The 11,199-nt window shown below is 37.7% G+C and overlaps 1 protein-coding gene across 1 annotated transcript; it reads right to left on the reverse strand.

Moving 5' to 3' along the window:
* Positions 1-1,343: 1,343 nt before the first annotated feature.
* LOC126606994 (probable voltage-gated potassium channel subunit beta) lies at positions 1,344-6,211 on the reverse strand. Its single transcript, XM_050274410.1, has 4 exons — positions 5,526-6,211; positions 3,774-3,917; positions 3,225-3,389; positions 1,344-1,756 (listed from the first exon to the last, which is right to left on the reverse strand). The coding sequence occupies exons 1-4, from the start codon at positions 6,102-6,104 to the stop codon at positions 1,643-1,645; spliced, it is 1,002 nt and encodes a 333-aa protein (XP_050130367.1). The 5' UTR covers positions 6,105-6,211; the 3' UTR covers positions 1,344-1,642.
* Between the last annotated feature and the right edge of the window lie 4,988 nt (positions 6,212-11,199).

Raw genomic sequence — 11,199 nt, forward strand, 5'->3', positions numbered from 1 at the left:
TTTCTCGATTATTATAATTCCCCCCACCGCACCCCATATTCATTTTTCACAATTTATATATATAATTTTGGTTCTTTGAGTCAGCGTTTATATTGTGGGTTTTGCTTGGTTTTTGGTGAAGTAATTAGCAAAACCCAGTTGCCACAAGCTGGATTTATCGACAAAAGTTGGGGTTTAGGAACACAGATCTTTGCTTATTTAAGGAAATGTAAGAAAGTTGGAAGCTTTTCTGCAAAAACCCGTTTGTTAATTTGGTGGCTTTTCCAATAACTAACCGGTGGAATTCGGAGTTTCGCTTGGCTGCTAAGGTGAATTTGGCTCTTTTGGAAGCTAACCACTTTCCTGTTACAGAATTGGATTTTTATTGCTTTCGTTTCGATTTGTACAGCTAATAGATAATTTTGATTTGTATAGAGCAGCGAATTATAGTGAAATAAGACAAATTAACCCCAAATAATGGATTACTTGAACCCCCAAATGAAGAAAAAGGCTATGCAAATGTGTGCAAATTGCTCCAAGTTGATGTAACAAAATGTATAGAGGCCTGTGCAATAGGACGTGTTTTAGAGAACTAGTCTCCAACTATCATCTGAAAGCCAAGAGTATTACTATGGATATGTGGAGAGACAAACAAGGTAACTGCAACAACAATTGGCAAGAGTTTCAGGTACAAACATTGTAGGTTAATCATTTCAAATCCTAAAAAAATCCATGAAAGAAGTCCATACAAAATCTATAATGAAAATACTACAAAATCCATGAAAGAAGTCCATACAACTCCACAGAAATCTATAATATAATCCATATAAATCTATCAAATTTCATGTACAATTCTAGAGTCTATTAAAATCTTTTGAAATCTGCCACCTAAAAAAGTACATTAAAATTCTCTGAAATCCAAATTAACTACACCCTATTTTCAGGTTTAACAAAATATGTAATTTAGAATTTGGGGGAAAAGTCCCTAAATAAAGTTTAAGCCCTTCACATTCGTGGGAGCCCAACCTAGCAGATAAGAACAACCCTTCCATTGCTTTCAAGAACAAGGTTAGGAAAATATTTTCCGCACGCCTCCTTCTCGTTATGCACTCTTGTTTATTTATGTCTCAATTCTCCTTTGACTAAAGGGTGTGCAGGAGAAAGACGTGTATAGAAATCACTTCCCAAATTTTGACGAGACACGTCCAAAGTCAGAGAGTACCTATCAACTAGGAAAGCACGACTTTCCTACTAGAAACATTCACATCACACCCAATCTCTTTTGCTTGAACCATGCAGTTGGAAACCAAACCAAATGCCAATTGGGTCAAGAAGAATGAAAAGCAACAACAATAAAAACCAGGTTATAGCAAATATAAACTCTCTTTAAAACCAAGTCCACAACCGGTTACTTTATTTTCGCCGGTAAATCCACAATTCATCAAATAGTTCTGAGAACATCCATGACTCCCCCCTCTTTCTATGGGAGGGAGGGGGAAGGAAACATCAAAACAAATGACAACTTCCGAACGTGAAAATCAAAAAATATCCAACAAGCTAACCAACAGCACCAAAAGGCATGAGTTTCTATTCCATTAAGTTGGAACAACCTAATCTGCTGTGCAATGTGCGGAAATATGTGGAGCTCGTAAGTATACTGTGTCTACCTAAAGGATTCTGGACGCTTTGGCTTGCTTTGAACAACAGCCTCAATCTTTTCCATGACAGCAGGAGTTAATAGAGGGATTACATCAATAGCTTTCATGTTCTCTTGGACCTGCATACAGATGAAAACAGCTTTTTCGTAACTGTAGAAAGATGACATAACAATTACTTTTTTTTTAGTGGAAATCAGAGGGCATAAACGCTCTCTTTGCTTTTCCAGATCCAAATATCACCATTTAAAACAAACCAGAGTTCTCCTTCACAATGCAATAACTACACGCTTATTTAACAATCACATCACTGTACATTTTTTAAAGGTTTAAAAGCCCTTCCCTCTCCATTTGCCCCTTCTCCCAATTGGTAGAATTGGCCATATTGTTTCCATGTAAACCCCTCTCCATTGAATGGAGACTGGCAAACAATTTTGACATGACGGTTAGGCATGTAAAAGCTAACATATCATTGAAAAGTCATTTTTGTTTCTTAAGGTCACGTTTGGTGCCTAGGATGAGATTGGATTGGATAACTCATTACATTTAAGGTATGTTGAAGTTGAAACGAAGGCCAACTTCCAAGTTTTGTCCAACTTAAAGGAATTAGATGGATCAGCTATAAGGTGTTGATACCCTACCATTTTGTGAGGATTCTTTAACCTGGACAAAATTCGGAAGTCAGCCTCCATTTCTTCCTTCAACATACCTTGGATCTAGTGAGTTTAAACCGAAATGTGGCCTAAGTTTAAACTGAAAGGTATGCAATCTAGGATAAGCTAACAATCACCCTGCTGACTTAAAGCTTTACAACCTCCATTCTCCTTATCTGGGTTGTTAAGACATTTTATATATTGTTTTCTTCTCCCCTCACCCAGGTTTAAAGAATCTGGGAAACCGACATTGAAGACCAAACTCTAAGTAAATGACCACTATTTTAAGAAATTAGGGCAAGTTTGGAGCTATTCACAAAGCATAGGATGGGCTACACTACAAATGACTGAAACTGGAAGATAATAACAATATTACCCTCCATATGGTAATGACCAAGATTATGGTTTACCATAACATAATACTATTCTCTTGGTCGGCAGCTATTCAGATAACAGGATTTGATGTGAAAAAAGAAAAAAGAAAAAAAAATTAAAAAAAAAAAGCACTCAAAATCAGGAATAATGTGGACATGTGTTCGTAACTAGTAATATACTAACATAATGTGTACAGAAGTGCCAGCACGCACCAACAAACTTATACAATTAATGTACTTAAAAGTTGAATCTTAATCAGAAAAACTCTCCAAGATACAAAAATAAAAAATGAAATCAATTCTAATGCACTCAAGGAAAGATTAAGCACAGACAAGCTAAAAGAACAATACTGCCCATCATGTCTCACGAATGGTGATCATTGAACACCAAACTGACACGTAAGGTTCAGACCTGCTGGAAATATAACATAGACAGGGATGAATTATTTTCCTTAAATTTGAATTAACCTCAAAGTAGTGGTCTAGTAGATCAAGCAATGCATAGAAGCTAAGAATGACTACATTACAATTATGTCACAAAGATGATGTATGTTAAAACTCACCTGTGACTCCTTTGTAGCACCAGTAATAACTGATGAGACATTCGGATTAGCAGCACACCACGCAATTGCTAGTTGAGCTAATGGTACACCTAATTCATCTGCAATTGGCTTAAGACCATTAACTTTTCTCAGCACGTCATCAACAAGTGATCGACTAGCAAGATTCTGCAAAGCATAGAGCAAACGTTAGCCATCCCACCCATAAAAGAGGAAAAGGTTTATAACAGTCTATGCAACCTTGAAAACAGAAAACTAATATATGATAACATCTGCAATGTCTGTTAAGGGGAAACACCAATGATTCTAATCCAGAAACCAATCAATCCATGTCATTACATTACATCCCAGCAATAGCAAATTATATGCTGGGTTCTGATTAGAATATGTTGGCAAGTAGATAAGGGGGAGGACAAATAATTTTAATACACATGATAATAAATAATTGGTCTTGAAAAATAGACAGCAGCAGTTTAGAGTCATTAATCTAAACAATTCAACTGTGCATGTACATAAAAGCATAGAGTTAACATATTCTTTAAATCCCCTTACTTTGTAATTGTCCAATGCAAATCGGCTATCAGGAGGTATATTTCCCTTGTTATATTTTCCAGTGAGAACACCAGAAGCAAGTGGACTCCAAGTGGTAAGTCCCAGGCCATAGTTGGTATACAGTGGGAGGAACTCAGACTCAACCTGCGTACATAAAAGTTGAAGGAAATCATGAATGAGACGGGGGAGAGAGAGAATTCCTTTCTTTGTGCTATAACAGCAATATTCATGTTCCCTTGTCGGGGACATATATAAGGAAATATAGGACAATGCAGTTGATGGAGTATAACCACACATACAAGACAATTCTATACAGTATAAAGCCAAATAATAGGCATAGAAGACATAACAGCGATTACAAAAATTACAACAGAGGACAAGGTGTCCACCAATTTACAAGTTTTCCATACTACAAAACAAGTAGAAGACATAACAGCCATTACAAAAATTACTTACAGAAAACAGAAAGAGAAATTACAAGACATCAAACAAAGCTGTAAGATGCAGCAGCTCTCAAATCTGAAAATGCTGCACAAGGAAGGCATTAAACTTTGCAGACACTGATGTCCCATATCGAAGCCCAGAACTGGACCCTTTCCCATAAAGAGTGTAATTCAGTAATCCATATACTATTAATACAGAAGTGGATGAGTATAAGTTCAGGCAATTTAAGGTAATCATTCAGCTAGAGATGCAAAATGATAGAAGTTAGATTTTTGCTTGTAAGTTAGAAATGAGATTCGTCCAAAAACAAACAGTTAGAAGTGAAAGACATGAGCTTTCCAGGTTTTCAGAACCAATAGTGACACAATACAGAGATGCAACAGACTTATTACAATGAATCATAAGAAATCATTTACCAGGAATGCTCATCTATTTCTAATTTTCTATCGATTATAATTGTCAGAAAATGAAATTTAAAGGATGCTGCCATCCCATTGACATGAATGAAAGAATATATGGTTCGGGAACAGTTGGTTGAGTCCTTGTGGTAGAAGGGTTTCAGCTTGAAAATGGGTAATGAACAATTACAAGGAGAAAGGTGGAAGCAAAGTTAGCAATGAGTAAAAAACCGGAAAAACTGTGGCTACAAATACTACAAAGACAAACTTTTGGTTATTCAAATTAAATAAAAAACTGAAAAATCTTGATATCTAATATCACTAAGTGAAAACTGGAAAAACAAGGCTACAAGTAGTGCATAGACAAACTTGTGCCTAGTCGTGTAATATCTGCAGCGTTTTAACTGAATACTACACGACCAATCTTCTCCCATGACTAGTATCTATGACTGGGTACTTAATCACTACGTAATACATAGTCAACTGCTTATTTTCAGCGCCGATAGTAGGATACTTGTACCATTTGTGAACATCAGCTACTAAATTTCAAAACAGTTATGAAATATCAGGTCATCCTATCAAAAACACCACTCAGCACTTCTTTAAATTTTGGTTACGAAAACCGGGATCATGTAATCAAGCATCAACAACCTGCATCTCAGCCTTAATATGAAAGTAAACCACTTAGGGCTTAGCATCACATATGCAAACACTAAATCCACCACTTAGCAAAACCCTAATTAAACCAATATTACAATTTTCATCCACCAAGCTACAAATTTACTGCAAACCCAAACTAAAAAAAAACTTCCAAACCTTCATAAAAATTAATTAAAATCAAACAATCTCCATCTGGGCACAAAAACGAATTAACAAACAAAAAATCAAAAGGCCATGAATGCCGACCGACCTTGTGCCTGGAGAGCAAATTATACTCAGGCTGCTCAACAATGGGCCCCACCAAATCCAACTTCTCGGCGATCCCCCAAGCCTCCGTGATCTGCTGCGCCGACCACTCACTGGTCCCCCAATAAAAAGCCCACCCCTTATCGATCACATAGTTCATCGCCCTCACCGTCTCCTCGATCGGCGTCGTGGAGTCGGGACGGTGGCAGTAGATGAGATCCACGTAGTCCGTGTCCATCCGCTTGAGCGACGCCTTGGTGCCCTCCACGATGTGCTTCCGAGAGAGGCCCTTGTCGTTGGGTCCGGGGCCGCCCCAGAAGATCTTGGTGGAGAGGACGACGTCGGAGCGCTTCCAGCCGAGCTCGCGGATGGCCTGGCCCATGATCTCCTCGGCGCGGCCGGAGGCGTAGACCTCGGCGTTGTCGAAGAAGTTGACGCCGTGGTCGCGGCAGGTCTGGAGGAGAGACTTGGCCTCCTTGACGTCGAGCTGGTTGCCGAAGCTGACCCAGGCGCCGTAGGAGAGCTGGCTCACTTTGAGGCCGGACCGGCCCAGGTTGTTGTACTGCATATTATTCGACACCATTGCAGAGACACTGTGAGTGTGCGAGGAGTCAAATGATGGGAGTTTATCGGGTAGCAACTAGCAAGGAAGGTGATGACACAGGACACGTCGATGAACCTTTTTTTTTCTATTTTTCTATTTTTTTTTCTATTGGAGAGGTGTCGGTTAATAAGTTAGCGTGGGCGTCTAAGCATGTGGGGGTGGCCCGCTGGGCGGTCCAATTTTTGTAACGCTTTCTTCTACCATTTGAGTATCTTTTTCGACCCTCGGTGATGCTTTTTTGGTTGCAGAGGTATCTTAATTCTTATCGCATTAAATGATATAGCATCAATAAAAAATAAGTATGTTATTCAATAATTACATTACAATTCAACTATCTTCTGTTTTAAATTGTCTAGTTGCTAACTTTTTCGCATACGCCAATACAAGAGACTTATTCTAATTACTAACTTTTGTTTCTTATTAGTGATACATTTTACATATTTAGCTTAGAAATTTGATCATCCAGACATTGTCCTTTAGATAATACATAAGAAGTAAGTTTTATACAAACTAAAATAAAACAAATGCATATTTTCCCCTCTCTTAATTTCTGCACTGCGTGTGTATGGTATGTTTTAGTGCTAGCAACACATGGTCCCTGCATCTTCTACCGCGTAAGCATATGGACAGTCCCATTTTCCCTTTTGCACCATTAGTGAGAATAGAAGCACTTGAGAGACGTGAAGAGAAAGCGTACGACCGCATAACTCTAATGCAGATAACTATCTACTTTTTATTTGGGAAATTTTATTTAGGGTTAATCTCAGTTTACTACCTTGAAGTTTATTAGTTTTCAACATTTGATACATAAAGTTTTTTTCATTCCAGAGTGGTACCTGAAGTCGTAATTTTGGGACATTTTCATACATCTAGTAGCTGTTAAATCAGTCATTAACTGGTGACGTGGCGTTCATGTAGACAATGAATAGACACCACGTGTCAATATGTGTCCACGTGAATATTAAAAAAAATTAAAAATTATTAAAAACAAAAAAGAAAAACTTGGGTTATCTCCTACCTCCCCCGACCTTCCCTCCCTTCTCTCCTCTGCACCCTCACTCCTCTGATCCCTCCTTCCACCTCCCCATCGGAATTTCAGGGTCATCAAGGAGAAAGGTCGTCAGAACCCATGGGACGACACTAATGTAAAAGGTTTAAAGCAGCAGGAACTAGAAGAGCAGCCATGGTTGCAGATCTGCTTTTCTGGTGGCGTACAACATCCTCGTGGTTGCCCAACAGCTCATCAATTTCTTTGGCGGTCAAGTCCAGCAACCCTTCCACCTTCCAAGCCTTCAAAGTGATAATTTGGGCGTCAGGTTGGGGTTTTTGCTTTTAGGTTTTTAAATTTTAAATTGGATTGATCTGAAGAGAGAGAAGGAAGGGGAGATGAAGATGGTGGAGGATAGGGAGGAGGTGGAGGAAGGGATCAAGGGAGTGAGGGAGGGTCGGGGGAGGTAGGAGATGACCCAAGGTTGTTTTTTTAAATATTATTATTTTATAATTTTTTTAATATTCACGTGGGTTCGTATTGACATGCGGTGCCCAATCATTGTCCACGTGGATGTCACGTCACCAGTTAACAGCTGATTTAACATCAACTTTAACGAATGTATGAAAGTGTCCCAAAATTATGACTTCAGGTACCACTTTGGGATGAAAAAAACTTCATGTATCAAATGTTAAAAACTAAGAAACTTAAAGGCAGTAAACTAAGAGTAACCCTTTTATTTAATACCATGTAACTTCTTTCTACATCCAATTTAAATTTTAAATATTAATTGTGTTTTTATATTTTCTTGCATAATTATCATCAAGTACAAGATGAAATTAATAATAAAACTACAATTTATCAATAAACTCACACATTATAATCAAGGTTCTAAAAGACGTTATGCGCTAGTCTGGCCGTTGGTTGGGGCCTAACGCCTAAGTGGCTAGGCGGATTTAAGTAATAAATCATATAAATTTACTATATTTACTATATAACATATGAAAAAACATTGAATAATACATTATTTTTTTAAATAAGGAATACATATGCATGTATGTATATAAAATTTTAGACTTTCTAATTTAGTTTTGTATCATTTTAGAAAAGCTCATATTGATGGGCCTTTATTCTCATTAATAAAAGTGAAGAAGGTCGGCCTTTTCATTGTTGTTTTAATATATTACTAACATTTGCCTACACATTTTGTGTATGAACACATTTTTTTAGAAAATGAGAAGGAGAGGGAGAGGGAGAGAACATGGGGGAGTGGGAGGTTTTTGTTTTTGGTTTTCATTTTTATTTATTTTTTATTTTTTATAAATATTGGAGGTATTTTATCATCACTTGTAGGTGTGGCTTCAATAAAAAAAAATTTGGACCTGTGAAATTACATTATTGCCCATCATTTTTTTGTGTGATAGAAGACTAATTTGTCTTTTCACCATCTTTTGGTTGACAAAGAGGGTTTTATTAATTAGTAGAGGTAACTTCCACCGACTCACTTGCTTAAAAGAAAAACCTAATAGCTAAATTGCTAAAGCCTAAAGTAACCAATTGCTTTAAAGTTAAAACCCTAACGAAAGCCACCGCACCCATCTCTACAATTGCAGACCTATCATCTACAATTTGCCGCCGTCACCTTCTCTACAAGACTGCAATTGGAAGCTTCTCATGTACAAAGCTCTCTCTCTCTGACCATGTCGAGGCTCATTTCAAGCAAACTGAGAAGACGATGGCAAGAGTCGGGGAGACGAATGGGTTGTGAGTCGTGACAGTACGTTTTTTCACAAATCGCCCAGAGTTCGCGGAAGCCGCCTAGCCCACTTAGGCTGCCGCCTTACCCCGCGTAATATCTTTGTCGATTTTATAAGCGATTTTGAGTTAATTGCGGTGGAGCACCACAGCCTAACGCCTAGGTGGCCGCCTAGACCCTTTTTTAGAACAATGATTATAATTAAATGTTACCATCACTCTTTGTTTACGTTCATTCCGACTAAAACCCTAATAACTCTTATAAAGAAAAAAAAGTTTTTTTTTTTCTATCGATTTCTAACACCCTAATTCCAGCAAGGATGGAGGAGTTGGATGAACCACATCTCACTCTCAAACCATTCGAAACAACATATAAAGTACAAGAAAAAGCCTTGAAGATGTACCTAAGTTACAGGCCACATCTTTTATTGACTCAACCACCTTCTATAATCATGGTCAGGTGATGTGCTCAGGACTCAAATCTCCAAGGAGTCCCTTTAAAATAAAAGGTCCTGCATGAAAACTATGAGAGAATTTATAGCCAACACGAATTAAAGTTCAGCACTCTGTCCGACATTACTTGCCATTAACGCTCTATGGCTTTGTGAATTTTTTCCTCCTCTTTCTCGCCTCAGCTATTGCAATTGCATCTGCGAGAGGGTACAAAGGACCTAGAAAATTGTTTACTTTCGAATTTCTTTGAAAACAAAACGACTTTTAGTTTGAAATTTTGTTTTTTTATAAATAGGTGTAAAGAGAATGTAACATTTTGAATTGGGTATGGAGGATAGTTTAGGTAATAATTTTGGGTTTAAAGAGAGATTAATTCTTTAATTAAAAATAATATGGGTGAGAGAGGTTAAGTGTAGAAAGAGATTACAAGGGTTTAAATAAAATTTCCCTTTTATTTTAACATTTGGCTTAATCTTAATAACCTAGATTTCATTATTTTATTTGACTAACTATTTAGCCTTGATTTATTTGATTGCGTGTTCTTTAAGTTTCTATTAAGCAGGGGCGTTTTGGGAGTTTTATAAAATTAAATTAGTGTCAGTTACAAAAGGGGCTTCTCGCTTTTATTATACTAGCATTTTTGCACGTATTTGCGCGACACACGACGTTGAAGGTTCTATTTTAATTGACAAAGCAGTTCCAGCGTGGTGGAGGCCCCCTAGGGCTATCCACCCAGTAAACATTGACTGTCCTTAATGAACAATAACCACATTTTACATCTCCTCTCTACACTGAATAGCCTATGGTAATAAAATATTATTATTATTTTTATTTATAAAATGATACAAAATAATTTTTAATTTTTTTCCTTTTCCCTACTTTTCTTTTTCATCTTCTTCCAGAACACTCTTCCTTTTCATTTTTTTTTCTAGAACACTCTTCATTTTCCTATTCCTTCTCTCTCTCTCTCTCTCTCTCTCTCTCTCTCTCTCTCTCTCACACATATGAATCACAAAATGGACTGACGCCAAGGCACAAGCTCAGATTCCAATCCATATATCCTTCCCTTTCCTTTTCATCCTTCCACTTCTTCGAAACCGAAGCAAATCAAACTAACAAACTCTGAAATCTCAATCCCCTGGATGAGAGGAACTCGAATATATCCTTGTATGCATCATCAGAGCACCATTTGGGTGATCCACCATTGAAGCCGAGAGCTTCAAGCTTTCATTGCTCAAACCCAGATGAGGTTATTGCCCTACTTCAATTGTTTGAGTTATTCTCTGGTTTTTTATGTTTTTCGAGTTGAAACCCTTGGGTTTGGTCTCTACCATTTGTTTGTGGGTGTATCATCAACATCGGCAACGAACTCCGGCGAGAGCCGTTGAGTTCGAAGCCTGGGTTTTCATTTTTTTTTATTTTTTATTAATTTTTTTAATTTTATTAATATTTTTAATTTTTATTAATTTTATATTGTGGCTGATGTCGTCTTGACATCAACCCACGTGTCATTGCCTTCAGGGCGCTTGGGCCGGCACGAATCGTTGGGCCTCTCCCTCAAGCCTACTCGAGCTCGCTCGCCAGCCAATATTGGACTTCCTCCCTCAGGCAATCAGGCCTTGTTCCGCAGCCCGTCCCTCGAGCACGAGCTCCCGCTGGAGTTGCTGTCAGATTTGTAAGTGCATAAGGGCTCTTTTTTAATTCATACGCGCTTGACAAAAGTTGCAAGGAGTTGCATCTTTCATTGTCATTTGTAGATCTGTAATAGAAACGACACAATCAAAAGCATGTCATTCAAATACTTTGATTGTAACCAAGACAATAATTAAGGGGGATGGAATTAGAAGCATGTCATTGCATTTGTTGATTTTTAATGTG

This window comes from Malus sylvestris, chromosome 16 (assembly GCF_916048215.2).
Source record: "Malus sylvestris chromosome 16, drMalSylv7.2, whole genome shotgun sequence".
In the NCBI taxonomy this organism is placed as follows: domain Eukaryota; kingdom Viridiplantae; phylum Streptophyta; class Magnoliopsida; order Rosales; family Rosaceae; genus Malus; species Malus sylvestris.

Bases quoted from the DNA above. Each gene is read 5' to 3' on its own strand.
- LOC126606994 (XM_050274410.1), bottom strand. From the start codon at position 6,104: ATGGTGTCGAATAATATGCAGTACAACAACCTGGGCCGGTCCGGCCTC. The intron at 3,390-3,773 runs GTAAGGGGATTT...TATGCTTTGCAG, and splicing joins TTGCATTGGACAATTACAAA to AATCTTGCTAGTCGATCACT. The intron at 1,757-3,224 runs GTGAGTTTTAAC...ATCTGTATGCAG, and splicing joins GTGCTACAAAGGAGTCACAG to GTCCAAGAGAACATGAAAGC.